Source organism: Lynx canadensis, chromosome C2, assembly GCF_007474595.2.
Source record: "Lynx canadensis isolate LIC74 chromosome C2, mLynCan4.pri.v2, whole genome shotgun sequence".
Taxonomy (NCBI): domain Eukaryota; kingdom Metazoa; phylum Chordata; class Mammalia; order Carnivora; family Felidae; genus Lynx; species Lynx canadensis.
Genome location: NC_044311.2, coordinates 7,858,012 through 7,883,326, shown reverse-complemented (window position 1 = coordinate 7,883,326; position 25,315 = coordinate 7,858,012). Strand labels below are relative to the sequence as shown.

The window sequence follows — 25,315 nt, the reverse complement described above, 5'->3', positions numbered from 1 at the left end:
CTCAGTTTTGCTCAGAGCATCTGTGATGGCTGCTGACTGGGGCCCTGAGGGTTGATCTGCACGCCAGGGGGTGAAAGTTGCCTTGTCTTATTTTTGCCGAAGCCTAAAAGGACGACGTGTCCTGCCCATGTGCCTGGGGACCATGTACCGGTCCTTCTCAGCCCTGAGTACCTGGCGGAGCTCACCGGCCTTGGGCACAGCAACTGCCACCAGAAGCTGTTTCCTTTATGAGGAGCCTTACAGGACCCCCTGGAGGTTGGGTGATGAGGATCCTGGGGCTTTGGGGACTAACTTGTGTGTGGACACCAGCTCCTGGGCTTGAGGCCTACAGGGCCACAGCGCTGCTGTGCTGGGACATGGGGGCAGCGTCCCGTCACATGCCACTTCAAACACAGATTCATTTTTACCCATTAGATGATTACTGTCTCACGTAACGAAATGAAGGTTATCAGTATTTCACGGTGTTGTCCACGGAGCACTGGCCTGGCCAGGACCCTGCTTTAGAACCACAGCCTGAAGGGCATTCAGATGTTGGCTGGACATTCTTCTCAGCTCAGAGACCCAGTTCTAATTTAGCCGCCCAGGCTGGCAGGACACCTGAGTTCCCTTTTCTCGCCGGGAGTCAGAACACAGGCCTTCTACATTCTGAGCCCGGTGGCGGCTGATTGGAGTACAGCCCTCCCGGAAGCCTGAGGGCCTGGGTCCTGCCTTTCTCTGGCTGGTTCCGCTATCTTTGGGGTCCCTCCGCACATCTCCATGTGGCAGAGCTCTGGTGACCCCTCAAAGGCCTCACGTCCTAGGCCCCCCTTTTTCTAGAGCACTTGCTTCTCCCCCTGCCCAGATGTGGCCTCCTCCTTCCCCGAGTCCTCCTGGTGTGATAGCCTGTCGGGCTCATTCCATGACCCCATCTGTGTTCCCACGGATCACGCGCATGACCGCGCCCTCCCCCCCCCCCGCCCCAGGACAAGGCCCCCGCGGCTGGGGCTGCATCTCTGACCTCTCCAGCCCGCTCTGCCCCACGGCCAGCTTGTGCAGAGGGGAGAGCAGACGCTGTGGAGTCAGGGGGCCTGGGCAGAAAGCTCTGAGAGCCTCTCAGCCTTGGTACAGCTAATACCCCCCCCCGGTTGGGTGTGGGGTTTAAATGAGAGGACACCCATCAAGGGTGTTACATGTGCCTGTTCAGAGCAGGGGACGGTCGTAATAGCACTCTTCCCCTCGCCCATACCTGGGCTGCTTTAGGGCAGGGTGAAGAACAGGGACTGTGGGTTCAGGCAGATCCAGGGCTGAGCCCCAGTTACTGGGATTCCTGGCAGGCGACCTTGGTCAGAGAGCACCTCCTGTGCCAGTTCCCTGACCTGAAAATGGAGACAGTGTGCCCTCCGTGGCGGTCAGAGGATTATCACGAGACAACCTGTGTAAAGCATCGATCATACTATCCGCTACCCCTCAGCCTTTTTTATCTTCTACCTGTTGAATGGGCTTATACTATCATTATTTTTATCTGACGTCACAGGGCAGCACCACGAACTCCGTACATGTGTATATGTATCCATCTACCCCATAGTTGCTATTCCGGACCACAGCAACACTGCCTTCATTGGCCATGGAAACATTCAGAAGAGAGGCCAGCGAGGGTGTTATTATCATTTACCTGTTATGGGCTCCACCTGCCGTGGTGGTAATGGAGGTCTTCTTCTGGGAAAAAGGGTCTCTATTTTGCTGGCATTTTCCCAATGCCACATCCCAATAGCATCAGTCAGCTGGTGTGGAAGGCAGGGACCAAAGAGCCCACCTGGGTTTCTCCAGAAATGCCCGGGCTCTCTCTCAGTGAGGCTATGAATGGCCAGTAAGTGGCAATATTGATTTTCTCTGCAGCAGACGTTGTGGATCATTTCAGGGTATATATATCCTCTGGGCTCCCAACTGCCAGCACTTGTGATTCTTTGCCTGAGGTGTGCTCTGTTTACCAGAGACTGCTGGGCTGCCCCAGGGGCGGGGGGCGATCCCGGCCCCCTGGATGCAGCCCTCAACGAATGACAGGGGAAGCCGGTGGATAAGTCTCCCCACTCCCCTGTCTGTTGCGCAGGACAGTATTCTATGCGGGCTCTTAAGAGTTCCCCAGTGGGGACGAACAGCCATCCTGTTTAATGAGTCATTTGCCTGCCTTCCCTTCCTGTCTCCTGTCCCCTCCCCTCTCTGTGTCTCCTGGGCTCACCTCCAAATAAACCACAGGTCCTCAAGTCTTCACATTACAGTCTGCCAACAGAGACACCCCCACGATGCAAAGCAGACTCCGCCTTGGCCGCGGGGAGCGTTCACTCCGAGGGGAGAGGTGTGGCCCTGGGGCCTTACAATCGGTCACCCTGTCTGCCTTCTGGGTGGTCTTTGGAGGCCCAACTCACCGGCTGCTTCCTGGGCAGACTGGCCCCTCTGCTCTCTGGGCTCTTCCAGGAAGCTTTCACTTTTAAACCCTTAAACTACACTACAGCTTACTTCCTTGGCCGTCCACCCCCATCACCCCTGGCCCGCCGCCACCCTGACCACAGCTTGGGTCTTCTTTGCCGCTCTACCTCCAGTCCCTGAGCATTTCTGGAACCTGTCCTGGGCTGGTAAAGACTACTTGTTAGTGAACACGGACACCCACAGGCTGCAGGGACGAGGCTGAACTCTCGATGCGAGGCTGTCTGGGGCCGTGGGAGGAAGCCAGAAAGAGAAAGGCCCTGAGAAGGCCGCTCCTGCCTGGCTCCAGGGCGGACTGTGTTTTCTCTGCGGTCACGCATCTGCCTTCAACACCCACCCCAGGGCGGGCAGGGCTTCAGCCACTGCTGGCTCCTCTCTTCCGCCTTTTATGGTCCCATCTACCACGGGCCTCTGCGGAAGCTAGAAGTTGACCGACTTCTATCTCCGCAAAAACAGAGCCGGCTCCCTGAATGCCCGACTCGATGGAAACCTCGCTGTCTAGCTTCCTGGCTGGAACAGCTCAAGGCTGCGCCTGGGCTCCAATACCACATGCTCTCAGTCCTCCGGGAATATGCACCGGGGACCCTGAGTCCCTCCGTTCTCTCCTCTCTCCACATCCTCTTTCACGACGGTGCAGACAACGGCTCAAGAGCAGGCGCTGTCCCCTGACTGCAATGTCCCAGCACCGAGCACATGCTGTGCGCACAGCCAAGGTCTGTAAGGGGAAGATGTGTTTTGGGAGACATCCACGGACTGCGGTCGGCCCTGCCAAGGCCCCAAGTGGATCTGCTTTGGTTTACTCAGCCCATGGCGTCTCTACGGCTGACCCTGACCGTGAATTAGCAGGCTCTGGAAGCGACCTTTCCCCCGAGGCATACACAGAAGTGCTGAAAATAGCCCAGTGGACATTAACCTAAGATGCTCTCCACCTCTGGGTCTCCGCTGGTCTCCATTTCTGCTCCGCTGACATGGGGCAAGGGCCCTGGGTATAATCTGCTTCCTGCTAAACATATCAGACATCCCTCAGCACCTCTGGGGTTGGCCTGGAGACCTTAGCAAGGCCAAGCAATCCTCAAAACACCCTGCAGTTTTCTGCACAAGGGCTTTATATGTTTGTAACTTTAAATCTCCATCCTGAGGGATGCATGGAGCTTTTGAGTATGAAATCTTTTGTGTGTGATATTGTTGAACTAAATTATATATATATATGTTTAAAAATTTTTAATGTTTATTTTTGAGAGAGAGAGAGAGAGAGAGAGCATGAGCAGAGGAGGGGCAGAGAGAGAGGGAGACACAGAATCCGAAGCAGGCTCCAGGCTCCGAGCCGTCAGCACAAAGCCCCACATGGGGCTTGAACTCATGAACCATGACATCATGCCCTGAGCTGAAGTCAGACGCTTAACCGACTGAGCTACCCGGGCACCCCTAAATTTTGTTTATATACAACTGGTGAATTATAATATGGGTGCTTTATTTTACAGAAAATTAGGTTAAAAAAATCACATTTTGAAAATTAAAATCCTTTCCAAATTTATTTGGAATGCTCATAATTCAGCAGGGAACTATTTCATGAATTGAAGTGTTTGTCAGACGTTTTTATAATCTCTTCTAAATGTATCAGTGTGTTAAGCATGGATTCTGAAAGGCTCTTTGTCGCTGCTGTTGTTTATTGGTTTGCTTTTATGGAGTTGGGACGCACTTATTATCATGCAGTGGTTGAAAGAGCCCACAAGCTGGGGCCACGATGTTTGGGTTTGGGCACACTAGCTGTGGGATCTCAAACTCGTTCACCCTCACTGCCCCTCACAAGATAATGACCCTGGAGGAATGAATAAAACAGTGCCTGCAGATGAACCCTGTACGTCGTAGAGTATTTTTAAAAGTTAGTTATTATTGTTTATTGACGATCTATTATATGACATCCTCATATGCCTTGCGGAACTTTTACAGTCCCTTCTCTGTGGGGACTTTCAGTCTCTGGTGGGAGCTAACGAGAGAAAAAAAGAAAGAATCTGAATGAATGAACAGCAGGAGGAAGGGAAAGTAAAGCTCATTTAAAATGGAAGAATGTGGGGCGCCTGGGTGGCTCAGTCGGTTGAGCATCCGACTTCAGTTTGTGAGTTCGAGCCCCGCGTCAGGCTCTGGGCTGACGGCTCCGGGCCTGGAGCCTGCTTCAGATTCTGTCTCCCTCTCTCTCTCTCTCTCTGCCCCTCCCTCACTCACACTCCGTCTCTCTCCCTCTCAAAAATAAACATTAAAAAAAAAAATTTAAATGGAAGAATGCAATTACAAAACAAAGCCCAAACCATATACATAAAGAAAGACCGTTTCATGAGTTTCACCAAATCCCTGCAGGTTCTCCCAATGGGTTCTACTACATGGAACGCATGGAAGTGACCTGTTTGGAAAAAAGCTTTAGAACGACTGTAGTAAACAGTGCATTGGCCATTCTTTGCCCTGGGAGAACATGGAACATCGGAATTTGCTTCAATAGCTGTTAGTTCAGTCTTTTCCCTTAGAGAGCAGCAAATGATAGCACCATCTTTAAAAGCATATTTCTAAGACGAATGTTTTGCTGCGAGGTTTTGTGGTGTTGTTCAGAAAAGGGGAGGGCAGAGCTGACATACACTGGGAGCTGAGAACCCTTTTGTGGTTTCTTCCTGTGAGGACAGTGGTCCTAGCTCTCATTGCGTGTATCTAGGTGAGGAAAAAACAGGCCTGGGCCAGGGTGGAGTGAGCATCTTGACGTGGACAGTCAGTCACGGGCCGGGGAGACCGAGGTGGCCTGGCCAGGCCGCTCCATGGCCCTCGGCCGTTACCCACGTCGTTCCAACCCCCTCACGGCCTCCTGAGGTGCGACTCTGGGAAAGCGACAGGCCACTTCGAGCCTCCTCATTGGGAAGGGTTATGTGACTTGACAGGTTTACAAGGGACCGCGTGTTGTGGATGTCGGGTCTCTGGAGAGGTGAGTTCAAGGGCTCTATGCAGAGACAGGGCCTTCCGGAAGCAGGAGCAGGAAGAATGGGGAGCATGCCATTCTCAGGTGTGGCGGGGATGACAGCTGGCCACGAAAGCCCCTCTCCCGGACCAGCTGTGTGGCCGGAATGTGTTTGCAACGCCAGGACTGTGTCTGCCAGGCCCTCTGCATCAACGTGGGGCTGTGTGACCGGTCCTGGCCTGCGGTCTGGGAGTGAAAGTGGTGCGGGCCATTGGGCCATTTCCCTGCTGAGGCGGGTAGGGAGCAGGTGCACTGACTTCTCCATTCTCTCTTCCTCTAACTGCTGGCCGAGGTGAAGGACCCAGTGGAAGAGTCAGAGGCCACAGGGCACAGCAGAGCCACAAAGCAGGAGCCGCCTCTGGCCTCTGAAGGCCCGTTCGCGGCACCGCACCGGTGTGTGGTGAGAAATTAAACTGTTGTGTTGAGTCACCTAAATGTTCGGTTCCTTTGGGACAGTAGAGAGTGCTACCCCAACTAGTATGTCGGGTTTTAAAAAGGACACCCTTCAAACCAACCCACTCTGGGACCCAAAGCCTTCTGAACGCTGAAATGCCCTGCCAGGTGGGATTAGCCTTTCTGGCCTGCCTGAGACATATTCTCCCGGCCCACGAGGCAGGAGGCTGGAGTGAGACCGTGAACCAAGGACCGTAGCGCACTGGCCCAGGAGCCGCCCGCTGGCCCGTGGGTCTCAGCAGGAACCTGCCCCGTGGGGAACACGACCACATTACAAGCGTGGACCGGGCTAGAGGCCTCGTGACTTGGTGGCTCAGCGGCCCCCAGGGGGCACACACCGACTCGGGCTGATGGAGGGGGGCCACTCAACAGCCAAGAAGCCCCCAGACAGCACTTCGGAGACCCACAGACCAACCAGATGCTGCTTAAAACAGTTACTTGTGTCGTCCAGCCTGTCCGCGCTCTTCCAGATGGGCAAGGCCGCCTCCTCCCTCGGTGGCTGGTCCTGGCCCCTGGGCGGCCTTGACGTAGCCTCCAGCGAAGGGGTCCTCGGGGCATCTTCTCTGGTGAGTGAGAACGCAGACTGGGATCGCTGAGGAGAGACAAGAGGGGAAAAGGGTGAGCTGAGCGAGAGTCACCGGGAGGAAAGCCTTGCGCTTTCTGGCGGACGATACGACGTGGAGAAGGCAGGATGGCTTTTCCTGTGCTGAGCCTTAAAAGCTGCGAACCAGCGCGTAATGCTGTATAACCACAGGAACGGTGCCCTGTTTGCTGCACCGCAAGCTGGCCAGGCCTTCCGGAAAGTGTCAGAGATGCAGCGGCCTCCGACAGAGCCTGTGTCGTAAGGCTCCTTTTATGCAGCAACACTTCTGAGGCCAACTGTGCCGGAAAAGGAAAGCATCTTCCCCCCGAAGACCTCCAAACCCGAGAGTTCCTGCAGCACAGATAGATCTAGCACCATGAAAATGCTACGACGGCTAAGTAAGCCAAGTGTGGCCGCCCACAAACCTACAACTATTGCAACATGTTCCCACCCAGCAGGGAAAAGACAGTTACCTAAGAAGTGGTGAGGGGGAAACACGTTTGAATTGTATCACATGTATATGTTATGACATATACACAAACATATATATGTTACGAATGTTACAAAGAATTATATGTATATATTATATATTAATTACATGTATTAATTTATTACTATATATTAATTGTACATATTATATATATTAATTAATATATATAAATTAATTATTATATATATAATTTATCGTCAAGTTAGCTAACACACACTGTATACAGTGTGCTCTTGGTTTCGGGGGTAGATTCCCGTGGTTCATCGCTTACCTACAACACCCAGTGCTCAACCCAGCAAGTGCCCTCCTCAATGCCCGTCACCCGTTTCCCCCTCCCCCACCCCCCACCGCCCCTCAGTTTGTTCTCTGTATTTAAAGAGTTTCATCAAACAGAAAGAGGCCAATTTTTCCCTTTGTCATTTCATCAAGGGATTATCCCTCCCTGGTGATTGATTTTGCTCTTTTCGTGTTGATCAAGTGAGGAGGGAAAGGACAGAGCCACTCCAAGCCTCTGTGACTCCCATGGGAAACAAGGCACTGAGCTCTAATGCCGGCCCCTGGGCAGTCTGTCTCCCCCTGCTGGCAGACCTCAGCGCCAACAGCCCCCCTTGCCTTCCCTTCCAGGGAGAAACGCTGCTCTTGGTAAGGTCCACCCTCCACCATAGGTGCTAAGAATAGGAGAGAAAGGAGAGCATGTTGGGAGAGTGGTGAGCAGGGCCCTGCGGTGGTTGGAGCCAGGTCAGGACTCAGTCGTACCCGGGCTCCACCACGGCCTCTGCTACGACACCTTGGCCAGATGACTGAATTCCCTGGGAGATGTGGAAACTTAGCCTTGCCCTGCACACAGTAAATGCGTCAACAGTTCTGACGCTTGACAACAACCAAGGTTTTCATGGAGATGGGTAGTCAGGGGGCCATCTATGATTTTGCTAAATCCTTGACAGATGATGATCAGCTACCAGAGAGAACAGAGATCAAGGCTGATGGTCCAGTGAAGTTCCCAGAAATGAAGGACAGGGGCACCCAGGTGGCTCAGCGGGCTGAGTGTCTGACTTCGGCTCAGGTCGTGATCTCACAGTTTGTGGGTTCGAGCCCCGCGTCGGGCTCTCCGCTCTCAGCGCAGGGCCCGCTTCAGACCCTCTGTCTCCCTCTCTCTCTGCCCCTCCCCTATTTGTGCTTTCCTCTCTCTCTCAAACATAAACATTAAAAAAAAAAATGAAGGACCAAATCCTTCTATGGCAAACTCCTGTGTATTCAGGGCCTACACCCCTGACCACTCATGTCTCCAAGGTCTGGCAAGAAGACCGCCCTTCTGTGTCATCGCACAGATCTTTCCATACTCTGATACAGTCATTATTACGACATGTCAGTTCTGCCAAAGATTGTGAGCTCCTTGAAGGCAGGGATGGTCTTTTGGATGTGATGGTTGGTTACACGTCTGTGACTGAATTTACAGGATGTAAGACGGAGGTCTGGCGCTAAAGGAGCTGATGATCTATCGCCAAGGACACAATGAGCAATTTTATATGCCCTTCTCTTCCTTTTTTATATTTGCAAGCTTCTCAACTATAAACCACTGAATACATGTTTACATCATGACAAAAATGATATTTAATGTTGCATTTTATGGTGGTTCGCATGGTATTTTATGTATGCCCGTATGTGTCTTTAAGAGGTGGCTTGGGTCCATTTCTGTGGTTCAAAAATGCTCCCCCACCTACAAAAGCCAAACCCAAGAAATGAAAAGGGCCTTTGGGTCCAACATGGAAGATGGAATCTGTGTTCTTCATGAGAGTTGGGGACACCAGACTTTTATAATCTATTTCAGGCAAGCTGCTCTTTCACACTAGAAGAGAACTATATCCTGACAGTCACAGAAGACCCAAAGATCTGGCTTCTACAGGTCTCAGGACGCTGCTGGCCAGGTGTCCAGCCAGGGTGCAAAAACCCCAGTTCTGAGACCCAGATCTGGTTTTGCCACAAATTCATTGCAATAAGCACATGGTCCAGCAGATGGCGCCACGATAATGCTTTTACTCACCAGTTAGTTCAACCTCTATGGCTCCTGGGAAGTGATGGGATTACTTGAGTCATTTACTTGCTCATTACCCTGGCTGGACCTTTGTGCCCACTCTTTCGTTCCTACCCATGACCTCTGCTTCTCTTCTCTTTCCTTTCTCTTACCCACCCTAGTGTCCATGGAAGAAACAGGGCTGGTGATGTCAGGAAGGGCTGACCTGAGTTAGCATCTGCACGTGCATTGCAAGGAGGGCCCAGAATGGTTGGTGGAATCGACGGTCCAGGAATATGAAGCTTGCAAAGCCAGCAAAGCCTCGCAGGGATGAACTTGAGAACCCGAGCTTGGAAACAGGCCTGCCTCAACTCTTCAGGCACTAACTAATGGGGCATGTTAGGCAGGGGGTCCGTGCCAGCTTCTCCTCCTGCTATGTGGGATCCTGGGTGGAACCTCAGCTGTTCTATGCCTCAGTTTCCTCATGTAAAGGGATCAGTGTCAGACCTGGCACCTCAAAAGCACTCGATGAATATCAGTCAAAACAAGAGTGTTTATTAAGCTCTGCCACCTAGCCCGGACAACGAGGAAACAAACACGAGGAAACTGAGGCCAGGGTGGACTAATTTGCCCAAGCACATCGTTGGTCAGGGGGCAGAGGCAGGGCCTGAGCTCGGGTCTATCCGGTTCCAGGCTGATGCTATTCCATGCTGTGTGGAGCCTGTGCTGGAAGCCTGGGAACAATGAGCTCCTGGCTAATATGCTCCAGCCTGGCGGGATTTGGCACTTGAACCAGCTGGGTCTGTTGCTCTGGGCGAAACACGCAGCACGACCACAAGTTACCTCTGTTACAGCTTCCTTTGCATCATGTGCTGCCCACAGCCCTTGGAAGGGTATGCTGTTGCGATGGTGGCTAGGGCTCTCAACGGGGCAGGCTCGCTGAGGCCCTGACCGTGGCTCCCCAGTGGCCTTTGCTCTCAAGGAGGCCGCGCCACAGGGAGAGAATGTTTTTAGTATCAGGCGTTGGGGGCCAAGGGATCAACAGTGGCGCTTGTATGAATGACAACTGAGACCAAGCTTTTGCTTTGGAGTTTTAGGGTCAGGCATAGATACTAAATTCAATCTGGTAATCATAACTAATGAGAAATACTTTAGGTCTATACTGGAGTCCCTCAAAGGAGAGAGCAAATATGAGGGAGGAAGGGACCGAAACACCAGAGGAAAGGCTGAGAAGAATAGGGAGGAATAGAGAAGGGACAGAGAGGTGCCTCTTGGTCACCGGGCACATCCTAAGAGTCTGGCGCCTGCTGTTGCCACCGTTATTATCGGTAGGATCATCAAATTATTGCTAAAGCAATTTTGTGTATATACACGCCCAAAGAGACAGGCCTTCAATGAATTACAACCCCTGCAGTTTTAGGATATTGCACCTTAAGGCTTGGAAAGCTTGGTGGCACTGACCCCCCTCCCGGCAGAGCACCACACAATAAGGGAGGAAATTAAAAAGAGAACAATCGCAGTCAACTTTTTTCAAGAGAAGGGACGAGAGCTCCTGTCTGCCTGGGGATGGGCTCAGTGTGTTTGCAGATCAGCGAAAGTCACAGGGCCTGCGCTGTCTGGGATTCTGCATAGTTATTCCCTGAGCCAGCGGGGGCCAGGTCAATGGGGCACTGAGGCCACGCAGACGGTCAGGGCCGTCCACGGTCCAGAGGTCAGGGAGTCCTCCTGGGATAGAAAGAGGCTGTCCTTAAGCCTGTTGGCCTCACCTGGGCAGATCTGGGTCAAGTACACTGAGGCCCAGGCTCCACTCCAGACCCCATGAGTCAGAACCGCTGGAGTGGGGCTCTGGCGGGTGACGCAGATGAGCGTCCAGGGTGGGAACAGCAGGTGGGGAGGTGGGGACGACCAACTTCCACGAAGTCCCCAAGAACCAAGACTTGGCCCGCTGCTTCATGTCCGGGCTCTGGCCAGGGATCAGGCATAGTTCTGCATTTATGCGCTCCGTTTATCACTTCATCTATTTATCTCTTCCTGTTTATCACTTCCTCTGTTTATCACTTCCTCTGTTTATCTCTTCCTCTGTTTATCTCTTCCTCTGTTTATCACTTCCTGTTTATCATTTCCTGTTTATCACTTCCTCTGTTTATCGCTGCTGTTTATCACTTCATCTGTTTATCTCTTCCTGTTTATCACTTCCTCTATCACTTCCTCCATTTACCACTCCCTGTTTATCACTTCCTGTTTATCTCTTCCTGTTTATCACTTCCTCTGTTTATCACTTCCTCTGTTTATCTCTTCCTCTGTTTATCTCTTCCTCTGTTTATCATTTTCTGTTTATCACTTCATCTGTTTATCTCTTCCTGTTTATCACTTCCTCTATCACTTCCTCCATTTACCACTCCCTGTTTATCACTTCATCTGTTTATCTCTTCCTGTTTATCACTTCCTCTATCACTTCCTCCATTTACCACTCCCTGTTTATCACTTCCTGTTTATCTCTTCCTGTTTATCACTTCCTGTTTATCACTTCCTCTGTTTATCTCTTCCTGTTTATCACTTCCTCTGTTTATCACTTCCTATTTATCACCTCTTCTGTTTATCACCTCCTCTGTTTATCTCTTCCTGTTTATCACTTCCTCTTTTTCTAAAACCCTGGACCAATGCTGTGCAATAACACTTTCTGGAGTGATGGAAATGTTCTGCATCTGGGCTGCCCAATATTGTAGCCGCCAGCCAGAGGTGCTGCTGAGCACTGGAAATGTGGCCAGCGTGACAGAAGAACTGGGTTTTAAGCTTTGTTTCATTTTAACTAATTTAAATTTCAACGGTCACTTGGGTCTTGTGGCCACCGTATTGGAGAGCACAGCCCCAGGACTTGGAGGTCACTGAGTCTGCTGATCTCATTCTATAGAGGAAGAAGCTAGATCAAAGGCTTTGGAACAGGAGAAAGGTGTTCATCTCCCAGCCCCACCAATCACAGGCTGTGGGACCTCAGGCAGTTTATGGTAAAGCGTTTGCCTCAGTTTACTTATCTATAAAATGGGTTCAATAATACCCGCATCCCTGCCTCATGGTGAGGGGTAAGAGAGCCCTGAGGTGGGCAAACGAGTGCCTGCTCCTTGACCCGCATGCGCTGCTGTCCCCTCCCCACACGGCCTCATCAGCAGTCACCAGGCTGCACAACCCAGGGGGTGCCGCTCGGCCCGGGTTCTAGGTGAATGGCTGTGCAATGTGGTGGCCTTGGCCAGGGTAAGTCCCCCTTAGGCTCTCACTCCGGATGTGGTGCTGGCACAGACTCTTTCACGGCAGGGGAGCGGGGCCAAGTGCAGGCCAGGGGCCGGCAGAAAGCACCAGCTTAGCCCTCAAGGGCAAGCATTTGGAGAAGCTGACCCTCGTCCCCTGGGTGTGTCACCGCCTGAGGCCCCAGGCTGGCCCTGCCATGGTGCCGGTCAGAGGGCAAGGGCTTGGGGTCCTGACCAAGGGAAGTCAGGCTGCGGTCTATCCAGGGGTTAAGCCCCAGGTGTAGCGTCACATGGAAGTCTGAAGGCAAGAGAGGAAGGCAACAGGCCGGAGACAGGGACAGAGGGAGGAAGGCATGAAACATGGTGGAAAGTGGTGGGTCAGGGGCCCTTTCCTGCAGGCCCTCTTGGGGGCCTCGGCCGGCCAGCTCGTCCTGTTGGTTTGTTAATGTGGTTGCGGCCAAATGAGACGGCAACTCAGGCAGAGGAGGGATGCAGGCTTCTCTGTCCCCGCACAGCCAGCACTTGGCTTATGCCTTTCCGAACAGTCAGCTAATCAAGACTCGAAGGGTTCTTATCACCGAGGGCTGGGTAAGGCACAGGCTCTCCTTCCAGACGTTTTCGCAAAGCTCTAATCACACTGCTGTCTTTAAACCAAGCCAGGAGCTACAAATGGTTGTTCGCGAGGGTGTGGATCGCGGCGTTTTGCTGAGACCTTAATCCACATGTTCTCCTTCCTTCACGGGTATCCCGGAAGCCAGAGGGGAAGCGCCCAAGTCCGGGCCATGACTGAGTCCCCACAGATCAACATCCTGCCATCAGGTGGCCACGGCCCCGTATCCGAGAAACCCCCGCCACGTGCCTGATGCCGAGCTGGCCCAACGCCAGAACACGCGTGGCCAGTGACAACCGGGGGCTGATGCTAGAGGCCGCTACGGCTGCATGCCGGATTTCCCTTCACTTCCAGATTCAGGCTGCTCCGTTCGGGGCCGCTCCCATGAGTACAGTGTGGTTGGAGAAAGACGGAGCATTCGTGTCTCTCTGCCTGCTGTTGTTGACAAAAATACGCTGTTTACATATTGCAGATCACAGTACGGGCACAACTCACAGGGAGAGACCAGCAGAGGACTTCTTTGATCAAACATCAAAATTCACGGGGCACCTGGGTGGCTCAGTCGCTGAAGCGACCGACTTCCGCTTAAGTCATGATCTCGCGGTCCGTGAGCTCGAGCCCCGCGTCGGGCTCCGGGCTGGCAGCTCAGAGCCTGGAGCCTGCTTCGGATTCTGTGTCTCCCTCGCTTTCTGCCTCTTCCCCGCTTGCACTCTCTTTCTCTCTCTCTCTCTCTCTCTCTCTCTCTCACAAAAATAAATAAAACACTAAAAATAATTTTAAAACCCCCCATCAAAATTAAAGATGAAGTTGTCAGTGATAGCAGCCAGCTCGTGATCTTATCCCCTCGGTAAGGTGCCCACACTCCTGCCAAGCCCTATGACCTGGGTGGTTAAAGTGTGATGCAAGAAGGTGTAACAATGTCCTTTATGGGGTGTTCCCAAACTACAGCCTCAAGGACCCCCTGCCACCCCCTCTCCCACAGGTGGATGCAAGCCCTGGGTCAGGTGGACACAGCTTCCAAAGCACTGCATGAAAGAGATTCAAGAGGTACTCGATCCGAGAGACTTCCATTAGGCCTTGGTCTATGTCGAAATCTGGAAACAAATCATACTCTGCCATTTGCCTCGGGAAAAGTAAGTAAGAAATGCGTCAGCTTTGTCTGCCTTGATGTGGGAGCCAAAATGACAATTGTGCTGTGCAGAGGTCAGGCGTTGGGCCAGACAGACCTTCTGGTGAGAAAAGGACCCCTGAGAAGCTTCGACGTAGCAACGGGAGTCCCGTGCGACTCTGACCTGTGCCCGCCGCCTGCCTGCGTCCCAGCTGGGCTAGAGTGTCTCCAGCCGGCCGAGGGGCGGCGCAGGGGGCCCCCCCGGGCAGCTTCAGGGCTGCTTTCGGCCAGTGCTTGACTGGGGGGTGTGCGTGAAGCACTTTGCGGCCCCGCTGTGGAAAGCTGGGGCCGCTGCGTTCTGGCTCATTCCAGCGCCCGCCGTCCCACGTGTCTGCTGACACGCAGAGTGTCTCCAGTCTCTGTGAGGGGACAGGAATATCATTTCTAGGCTGCGCTATGAACACGGGGGGGGCGTCCCCCGGAACACCTGGCGGGGAAACAGGCAGTTCGCATCCAATAAGCCAGGAGACGGGAGCAGGGCAGAGCAGAGGAAACGCTCGGAGCCAGGAGACCTGGATTCTGGCCCTGCCTCCTCCCCCAACTTCGTTTCAGTGGCTCGGACTAGGTCGGCCTCAGTTTACCGCCCCGTAAAATGGGGGTGATAACGGGTGCTCTCGCGTGAATCGAATGAAATAATGCGTGGGAACACCCTGTGAGTTTAAAGCCTATGTAAGGGAAAACTATTGGCCGTATGCTATTCCTATAGATGTCCGACAATCCCTCAATTACTGCTATTTATTAGTTACATTTTCTATGATGACTCCCAAGTCTGTCTGCATCCGTTAGTTACTGTGCAGAGCTGCGGGCACCTGACGTGACCAGGGAGCGTTGGAGGAGTGTTTCCGGGGAGTGAGTCTCTCCCCTGCCCTGGGGAGGCAGCACAGGGTCAGGGCGGGGAGGGGAGCTTCCGGCCTCCCCTGAAGAAAAAACAGGATGGCCCAACACGCAGTGAGTGGCCAGAGGCATCCAGCGGGTGAGCTGAGACAGCAGCAGAGAAGCAAGATGATGCCTTCTGGCTGCAGGGGGAGGGGTGGGGAGCGGGCACCCGGGAGGACACGAGGCAGGGGCTGGGCTGGGGGAGAATGGGGTGGGGGGACGGTGAGTTGGAGCAGGCTGATCAGTGACCCACTGACAGCCGCTGCCCTAGCTGACCAAGGCATGGCGGGTTCAGCTCACAACTCGCAGGGGTCCCTTGATGATACTGTGGCCTCAGTTCTGAAATGTAGAAATAAGGTGATAAGAAGAAGAACAATACCTATCATTTGGGGAATGCCATCTCCATGCAAAGTGGCCAGTAGCCACGTCTCATTTGGTTACTGTTCTAGTCTAGTCCTTGAACACATTAAGTTCCTTCCTGCTCTGAGCCTCCGTGCATGCTGTTCCTCCTGTGGGAATGCTCTTCCTCTCACTGCTCCCAAGTCTCTCAAACCTTAGTCTCAGGTGACCTCCTAGGAAGGGCTTTCCCTGACCGGCCCCCTAGCCAAGCTTTCACCTGCCTCAGTACTCTGTTCCTGCCATCTTCTTGGCTCCTCTTGACGACAGTGACTAGACAGTGACTAGAGTCTGTCCCCTTGTATTTCTCTTATTATCCCTATTTTACAGACAGTTACTAAACAGCTGCTCAAGGTCACGGTTAAGGGCAACTCCAGACTCTCATGCCCAGAAGTGCCAGAGGCAGAGCGCCCAAGCCCCCCGGGCTTGCCTCTGGCCCCTCAGCTCGCGGCCAGGTCTGGGGTGCTGTGGAGATCTGCACCTCCTGGAGACCCCCAAACCTGACGCTTCGAGTTTCCTTCAGAAAGACCCCCGGAAAGCAGGGTGATGCTGTGCACGCAGCCTGAGCCCGCGAGGGCAGGGACCACTTAGCAAAACATCTGCATGACAGGCTATTCGAAGGTCGTGTGCCTCTCCCTTCTCTGAACCCCAAATCCATCTCTGGTCTCGACCTTTCAACCGAGTGCCTGTCACCGTGCACTGACTCGTATCCCGGTCCTGCTTTGCTAAGCAGGTTATTGAGTCCCGGAGGGCTGGGATCGGGTCTCCTGCTTATTTTGTGGAGGAGCACACACAACGAACAGCAGTCAAGCTGACAGCATGTTGGCAAGGGAAGGTTCTGCCAATAAATCAGTGACGTTAAAGCTCTGACAAAGCCATCAAGGTGCCTCTCGTCACCCCCCATGCATCTGGTGGCTGGTGAGGCCACGGAGCATCACTTCCGGAGTTGCACGCCGACCACGCAGCTGGTGTGCACGCCCTTTTCTCGACCCTTGACCCCACGGAGGGGCAGGGTACAGGCTTGGCATCGCTCTTCCCACGTCCGACTGCCCAGTTCGGCACAGCGCCTGTGTGCTGCCCCGTCCCTTCCCCCTGCCAGGTCCGTGGGCGCCGACAGCTTCTAGAACACGAGCCCTGCCAACCAGTCCCTGTGTTTCGGGCTGAATCTCCACCCGGAAGGCCCGGCTCTGCAGCCTTAGCCTCCGTCCTTCCCAGCAGCCCCCGTGTCCCCCGTGGGGCCGCTTAAACCAGTGAAGGATTTTACAGGCTTGGTGGCTCCACCAGAGACATCAGCAGGCCCAGACCCTTGGGTCCCAGGAAGGCCACCGTGCCTTGTGATTCGGCCCTTGGCTTAATTTCAAGGTGACAGGCAGAAAGGCCGGAGCCCCTTCCTTCCCGACTTCCCAGCCGTGTCCAGATGTGGCCGTGGCCACTTTGGTGGCAATTTTCTCACGGTCACCTCTCAGGTCCACTAAGGCAAGGGGCGGAAGTTGTAAGGACACACGTGGCCCTCATACAGGTGTTCTTTTCACAGGGCCAGTACAACTCTTTCCAGAAGGAGCATGCTTACTGACACCTTTGTTCTTCCTAAATTGGTCTCTGCGTGAAAACCTGCCTCCATATTCCTTAGGAGCCCGACTGTGTTTCCTCCCTCTGTCCCCTCCCAGGCCGCCCACCCCCCCGACACTTTCTCTGTTCCTCACCCCGTCCCCCCTTCAGGAACCCTTGGCACACCAGTCAACTACAGATGGTTGGGCGTGGCAGCCCCACGTCCATGGGGACAACGGCTCTGACCTGTGCCTGATGCAGGACATCTGCATGGGAGGGGGGGCCTGGGACTCACCCAGAGGGTGGAGGGAGCTCGGGGGCCTCCCGGGGGGGCTGCGGTCCCCTCGTCAGCGGCCTCTGCACTGCAGCTCTGGGGCTGTGACCACTCTGTCTCTTCTCCCATTTGCTGCTCGCCTTTGTTCTTCTGTTTTCTTATGATCTGGGGAGGAAGTGGGTGACACAAGGGGGCAAGTTACTGGCAAGGCCTTTGGGTGCTGGGTGGAGCAACTGGGGCCACCTCTGGGATTTTTTTAGCCACTTTCTTTTAGCCACATTTAAGGGCTTAGTTTCAACAGAATACCAGCCTGTTCGAGATCTGCCTTAGGGTAAAAACGACACAACTACAGCCCTAAACATTCTACAGCACTTTGCGGTTTATAAATAATCCTTTTGTGATGCTGACAACTTCTATTTATTAAGGGCCAGCACATGCCAGGCACTGTATATGGTCTACCTCATTTAATCATCGAAATAATTCTCAGGGCTATGTTCTATAACTCTTCCCATTTTACGGATGAGGAAACGGGCTCGGCGAGGTTAAGTTATCAGTTAAGGCCATAGAGCTCATGAATACTGGAGCTGCATCTCAAACCCAGAGTCTCTGGCTATAAATCCTGGTTTTAGGAAGTGCTGGCAGAGTCTGTGAAGTGGGCAGGTACCAAGAGCCGTCAGGGAAGGCTTCTGCTCGTTTGTACTGCTTGCTACGTGGGGCACAGCCATTTGGATATAATGAGTCCATTTATACAGTGGTGTCTGGGCTCCCAACCTCTTGTAGGCAGGAAGCAGCTGAGAAAACGGCTGAGCCACTGATCTGAGTGTATCCTTCAATGTCTTTGTAGACCAGACAGGATGAGAAAGCGGGAGGCCGAGAGCCAGGGGGAGTGATGAACTGATGTGCCACGCCCTCGGGCAGACCAGGGCCGGATGGAGGTGTACCCCCATCTCCAGAGTCCTGTACCAGCCGTCTGTGCCCCCACAGGGTGTGTTCGACCCGTGACTTGTTTGCTTGGTTCATAGGTCTCCAGCTTAGAAGCAGCCGAATCTGGGTTGAACGTACTTTGAGCTGTGGGTGGGATGGGACGCTTGGGGGTCTCTGGGTGGAGTGAGTGTGCACGGCATAAGGGACATGGATTTTGTGACCAAAAGGGACGACCAAACGTGCTCATCGCTCCCCGCATGCAGTCCTTTGTTGGGTGACTCCTCATCGCTCCCAGGACAGGGAGAATATACTTCCCACCTTGGCTGTGGCTGACTGTGCGCCTTGCTTTGGCCAATGACGGGTGAGGAGGGAGTGGGTAGCGACAGGTGTCAGACCACTGTTTCCTCTTGCTCTCCCGTGCTTCTGTCCTGGCTGTGTAGCTGAAGTGCCTTCAGTCCGGCCCCAGAACGAACACATTGCACGGACTAGATCCCAACCCATGGCTTGAGATGGGGTCACTGCAGATGCACGCGTGAGAAAGAGACTGCGGTATGATAAAACGTATGTGTGGCCTTTGACCCTGGTTCCTGGCACAAAGCTTGGAGCGTCGTTGTTAGGCTAATGAGGTGATGAGCCAGACCACTATACAGATGGAGGCTGGTGGCCAGAAAAGCCAACCATGTGAACCATGGGACTTTCAGTCCCACCTTCAGCCTCCCTCGGGGCGAGGGAGGAACTCTGTGCACCTGACTGGTGCATCCACTGATGTGCTGGGAGTGAGTGTGGCGGGCGGAGAGGGCATGGAGGTCTGCACACCCCTCCTACACAGGGCTTGTTACCCTCTGTATCTCTTCATCTGGCTGTTCATTTGTCTCCTTTATGATAAGCCAGTAATTGGAAGTACAGCGCTTTGCTGAGTTTTATGGAAATCATCCGACCCGAGGGCAGTCACGGGAATCCCTGAATGTGTAGTAGGCTGGACAGGAGTGCAGTAACTTGGGCGTACCTGAAACTTCACTGGTACCTGGAGTGGGGGCACTCTAGTGGGGCTGAGCCCTTGGCTTGTGAGGTCTGTGCTAACTCTGAGTAGACAGTGTCAGAAACTGACACACCACGTAAGGGACAGTTTAGGGCATAGAGGTAGCAGGGGGTGACTGCAAGTTTTCTTCAGCAAGAGACTATTTGAGAGATGTGAGAAGAGGACACACGTATACACACGCACACACGTGCACACACACACTCGTGGGAGGCCCAGGGCACGGGAAGACAGTGAGTAACCTGCTCCGTGCTGAGTTCCTGGCTCCCCACCTGCTAGCTCCATCCATAAAGGCAACCATATTCGACCCCTCTGCTTACGTTTTGCCGGGCAATGCAAATCCTTTCGCACTGGCCCCCAGAGCACAAGAGGGGACAGTGACAAGGCACAGAAACGGCGCCCAAGGCAACAATGGTACCCACGGGTGCGCCTCAGCCGGCCAGAGGCCCTGGTCTGGGCCAGGGTGCCGAACTGCAGTGCGGGAGGCCAGGGTCTACCTACCTTCTGCAGGATGGTCGTGGCCAGTTCGTCCGTCAGCTCCTCCTTGTGGTCCCGCAGGTAACTGGCCTCATTCTGCTTGTCCTGCGGAGGGAGGGAAGAGAAGGTCCGCATGCTGTGGGTGGGTCGGGGGACCCGGCAATCACTTTCTTGGGAGTTCGGACCCCAGAGGCAGAGGGAGGGTGGGCCCGGCCCTAGTCAAGGACAGACACCATGAGGCCGGTTTGCTGACAACCTATACTTCGTCCTGGCGGCCAGGACCTTGACCCGCACCTCCCCGCAGGGAGGAGAAGGGCGTCGTACCAGACTGTCCCCGTAGGCTTCTGCTTTGGAAATTGCCTCCTCGATGGCCTCTTCAGCCACCCGCAGGGCGACAGCCAATGTGTCCATCATGCTGTGTCCTAGACAGGAAACAGAACACAGACCACTTTCGGAAAGGGAAAGACAGGTAAAATGATGGTTCCGCTTTACTGCTTCTGTTTAAGTCTTGCAGGGGCCCGGTGATAAGTTCCCCACCCTTCACCCTGGCCCCTAGTGGTTCCCACTCACCCTCGACTCCAGCCACAACAGAATCGCTGCAGAGTTATTATCTCTCCCTTTATGATCCCCATATCTTGGGCTTCCTTCCTCTGGTCCCTGCTCTGTAACTGAGCTGGTTTCTGGGGACCCCAAGCCTTGGCCCAAGCGTTCCTCCTCTGAAAATCCTCCTGTCTAGATCCCTTCTGTCCACCCACCTTGGCTGGATGTCCATCTGAGGTTCTGCAGTTCCTTCCCGTGGGGCCAGAAAGACTGTCCCTCCCCCCACAGGTCATTCTCAGAGAGCACGACTGGATCACACGGTCCCTCTTGTGGCCTAACACTGAGCATGGCTCCCGACACACAGAGTGGCTTACGGATAACTGCACAGAAGGACTCCATGTAAGGAAATACTGGTTCTTCTAAACCAAGTCTATCACTAACAACTCTGACCAAGTTCACCGAGCTCAACCACCTGCTGGCCCCAGACTGAGTGTCACATCCACGGCCACAGTTAATCTCTACAAGAATCCACTGAGTAGGTGCCATCTGACAGACAAGAGAACTGAAGCACAGAGAGGTCAAGCAACTTGGCCAAGGTAACTCAGGGAGACAGGAAGAGAGATGAAGTTGGGATCCAGACTGTCTCCAAAGCCCTCGATTTTAACCACAAAAGCGAGACAAATACAAGCTAACGTGATTTAAAGTCTAATGCTATCGTTATTTTTAGCAAGCGTATTTTTTGCAAATGGCATATTGTTTGCAAATGGCAACGGGTGGATAGAAATGTCCCCATGTCAAAGGACTTTTGCAGGTGACAAAATTCTTTAATTTTTTTTTTTTATTTTGGAGAGAGAGAGAGAAAGAGAGAGAGAGAGAAAGAGAGAGGGAGAGAGAGAGAGAGAGAAAGAGAGAGGGAGAGAATCTCAAGCAGGCTCCACATTCAGCATGGAGTCCAATGTAGGGCTTGGTCCTGGAACCCTGGGGGGTTGACCTGACACTAAATCAAGAGTCAGACCCTCAACCAACTGAGCCATTTGGGTGCCCCAACCAAATTCTTTTTGGATCTAAGTGATTGGAAGAGTTCCGCTTCCCCAGAAGCTAGATTTCTTCTTCTTACTTGAAAGTGCGAATTTCTATCATCCCTCCCTTAGTTCAGCCCGGAAACCTGATTCACACCAGGCACAAGAACACAGGTCTGCAAGGGCTGCGTGCCTATGTCTCCTTTGCCCGGATTTCAACTTCCTGTTTCCATTTATAATCTCCTCCTCATGCATTATTTAACACACGCAAACCTCCTGAAAGCTGCCTCAAATCCTTTGTAGAGCGAGACTAGGTGTAAATACATCAACTCACTCATTAATCAATCAAAAAAACTTAATTCAAGCTTCTTAGGCTCCTAAAGACACAAACGTGGACCCAGATTGGCATCTGGCAGACATGAGTAAATCTCTAAAGCCAAGCCAGTCAAGCTCAGAGCGATCCAGCCGGCTGACGGGTCCATTGTAAGCTGACTATGATGATACAAGACACCCGGATCGGGGCGACCCAGGTCGAGGCTCTGCGCACCTCAGGGTGCCCGACTGAACATGTATGTTCCCTAATGTCTCCATATGAACAGGCTACAAGATTGAGGTTGTCATGACACCCAGTACTCCCTGGAGGACACTGAATTTCCCATGTGTCTTCTTCAAGATACTAGCCAATATATTTGTCACAGAAGAAGTGCTTGTAAGCTCTTGCTAGTTCGGTGAGGGGCCCCATGATGCCTTGAGAGACAAACCAAGTCCACGCTCTTGTGTGCTTCCCAGGCTACTGGGTGGCGGGGATCACTACCCAGCTCCACAGGTCCCGCGCAAGTACGAGCCTGGAGCCATAACCCAAAGGCTCTGGATGCTGCGGTCATGACTTCCAGAGGAGGAGGAAATGGAGCACTGAAGATGGTTTAGCTTGAAAGTGAAGGTTCAGGTCGGCGCCACAGAGGGAAAGACTGCTGGGGGGCGTAGAGGAAGGAGAAGAAGCCAGAGGCAGACTGACCTAAGCTCAGAAGGCCAGCAGACAACGGGGTGGTCAGTTTTAGGCATCAACCTGGCTAGGCTACTGTACCCAGTTATTTAATCAAACTGGGGTTATGAAGGTATTTTGTGGATGTGGTTAGCATCTACAGTAGTTGACCTGAAGCGAAGGGCATTGCCCTTTAGGTAACGTGGGTGGGCGTCATCCAAGCTGTTGAGAGCAAAGGCCTTAAGGGTACCAACTGAGGTTTCCGAGAGAAGAAAGCCTGTCTCAAGACGGAAGCATGGACTTCTGAGTCTCCCACCTACTGACCTAGACTGTAGACTTCAGGCTTACCAGGCCCCACAACTGTGTGTGAGCCAAGTCCCTAAAATAAAATAAAATAAAATAAAATAAAATAAAATAAAATAAAATAAAATAAAATAAATCTGTGTGTGTGTGTGTGTGTGTGTGTGCGCGCGCGCGCATATGTCCTACCGGTTCTGCTTCTCTGGAGGACCCTGGTGGATATGAACGGTCACTGAAGGCAATATCAATACCAGGGAATTGTGGGCAGGAGGTGCTCAGGCCATGGATGTCAGAATATCAGGATAGAAATTGAAGGACAGAATTGGAAACAGAGCTGACAGGAACTTGAGTGGCTGGGGTGAAGTAGCAGGGAGGGGGGCTGAGGGAAAGGGAACTCTTGCCGGTGGAGCTAGGCAGCTGAGGCCCTTGATTAGGATGGGTTGAGGTTCAGATCACTGTAGGGTTCACAGGGCCTAATAATCAAGCTTTGGAAATGTGAGTTTAGATCTCTGGGCTGAAATGAGCGCCGGGCATTTCAGCCTCAGCAGTGAATGGAGGTGTGCGGGGGGCACAGGGGTGTAAGGTACCCCGTGGAGAGGTTCCAGGCGGCAAGGATGGGGGAGGATGGGACCTTCCTGGGAAGGCACCCAGAGGAGAGAACGGAGAGCAGCTGCAGGGCACCAGAAGCTGGGACTCAGGAGGCTCTCAAGGTCCAGCACTCAGGAGAAGGAGGTGAAATAGTGGAGAAGGTTTTATTTGAAACCAGAAGTTTGGCGTTTAACTTGTGCTCTAAGGGGACTATTATATTGGTATAAAAAAAGGAGAAGTGAATCAGGAAATGACACATTCTTTAGAAGAATATTTTTATTTTATTATTATTTTTAAATGTTTATCTATTTATTTTGAGAGAGAGAGAAGCAGAGAGAGAGAGAGGGAGAGAGAGAATCCCAAGCAGGCTCCGCATTGTCAGCACAGAGCCGGATGCGGGGCTCGAGCTCACGGACTGTGAGATCATGACCTGAGCCAAAACCGAGAGTTAGACGTTCAACTTACGAAGCCACCCAGGCACCCCTGCAAGAATATTTTAATATGAGCTACGCGGGTGTATTCATTATTATATTCCAACTCCGGAAGATGGTATTGGAGCTCTGACTCACCAGGTGATGTGAGGTACCCAGGGGTGGGGTAGCAAATGCGTTTCTTTAGGCCACGCCTTGTGTATACTCACCAATTTCGACGATGGAGTCACACAAGTGGCAACAACAAGAATGCCCGTAGAGACTCACACACAGCCACAAGCAGTTGTGTCCAGCGGTTACAGTGCAACCGGGAGACCCTGATGGGGTCTGAAGGTGTTCCTAGCCCTCCAACTTCCCGTTAGCTATAAACTCTTAGGCAAACTCACCTTCAGACTGTCTATAAAATGTTGAATCACTGCCTGACACACTTCCTTCATTCTCCAGGTTTGCCTCGAAAAAGCTTCCTCCTACAGGGAGGGAGAAAGCGGGACAGAGAATAGGATTATCACAGGTCCCCAGGGAGCACAGGTGCACGGTCACAGAACTGGCAGGTCACCCGTACCCACTCTGATTAAGCCAGCTTTGCAAACAGGTTTAGGGAACCGCTGGGTTTTATAATAATGCTACGGTTTGGGACCAGTCACCCTTTTCTTCTCACACTGATTCGTGGTGTAACGTTGCTGCCTCCCCTAGCTTTCTTCCGGTACCTTCTTTGGAGGCAGCGTGGAGTCAAAAATAGAACAACAGATCGAAGTCAGAGACAGGAAAGGTTGATTCCTGGACCTGCAAATTACTAGCCGTGTGACCTTGAGTCTGTGACTTAACCTCTCTGACACTCGGCTTCCTTACTAGAAGAAAGAGAAATCTCTAGAGCTCGTGACGGTGATGAGACCCTGTGGGTTTGGTCTTTAGCTGCGGTCTGTGGCACGGACCCACACAGCTGCCTTTAGCTAATGATTTAACTATCACCCTTCTCTTCTGTAGAAGGGAGTCCACATGGAACAAGCCCAGAGATAGCCAAGGTCAACCCCCTGGCATCTGATCTTTGAAGGCCCGCTGCCTCTCCTCTGGTCTTCTTTGAATCGAACACACAATCCTAATCTTAATCCAGGCCGGGCAGAGCAGTTGGCTAAGCCCTTTTTAAAGCCCTTTTCCAAGTTGGGGATTTTTATGATATGTGTTCATTCATCAAATGAGATCTCTGAAGATGGGGATGATGGACTGTTTTAAAGTCACTGGATATTATATCCTTGGTACCCAAGATAGCACCTAACAGTGGGTGGCTCAAGAAAAATGGATTGAATTGGATGTTGGTGGGAACACTGATGGAACCCAGAAAATAAGTATGGGTCTATGTGCCTTAGCTCAAAATGGGGCAAATGCCAGTAATGCTATGTCAAACTAAGCAATGGGCCTCCAGTGCTTATAATACACCCCGTGCTTTCTTGGATGGCTGTTAGGGGGGCTCCCATGTGGGAAATCCAGGGGTAAATGCTATAGGTATTTGAGGCAGGTTTAGTAGCTGGCTACCTTCATGAAACAAGCCATTAGTGGGTAGCCTGTCATGGCGACTCAGTCTGACCATATATCATTCTCCGTGGTTGTGTTTTTTGCCCAGCCTTTCATAATATATATGAAGTCCATTTATTCTAGCTCTGTGACCCTGAGGATGTGGCTTTGTCTTTCTGGGCCTCAGTGTCTTCACTTACGATGTAAGGCTTTAAGATGTCATCTCTGCAGACCCTAAGCTACAGATCTTAGTGCAACTATTGCACTGTGGCGTGGCTACAGCCAGTATTCATTCATCCATCCAGCCAAGAGTCCACAAGCACCTACTAACTAGGTGCCTGGCTCTGGGCTGGGTGTTAGGGTATACTGGTGAGCAAAGCCAGAAATTCTTGCTGCCCTG

At 52.6% G+C, this 25,315-nt stretch overlaps 1 protein-coding gene across 4 annotated transcripts in view; it reads right to left on the bottom strand.

Moving 5' to 3' along the window:
- LOC115523343 (myosin VIIA and Rab interacting protein) overlaps window positions 1-25,315 on the bottom strand; it is a 373,872-nt gene that overhangs the window by 69,814 nt on the left and 278,743 nt on the right. For all 4 annotated transcript variants that reach the window (XM_030329285.1, XM_030329288.1, XM_030329290.1 and 1 more), the window contains exons 5-9: window positions 23,793-23,873; window positions 19,871-19,968; window positions 19,571-19,651; window positions 17,131-17,274; window positions 6,350-6,503 (exon numbers count right to left, since the gene is read on the bottom strand). In XM_030329285.1, coding sequence (XP_030185145.1) covers window positions 6,350-6,503; window positions 17,131-17,274; window positions 19,571-19,651; window positions 19,871-19,968; window positions 23,793-23,873 — 558 coding nt within the window. The remainder of the gene's footprint in view (window positions 1-6,349; window positions 6,504-17,130; window positions 17,275-19,570; window positions 19,652-19,870; window positions 19,969-23,792; window positions 23,874-25,315) is intronic.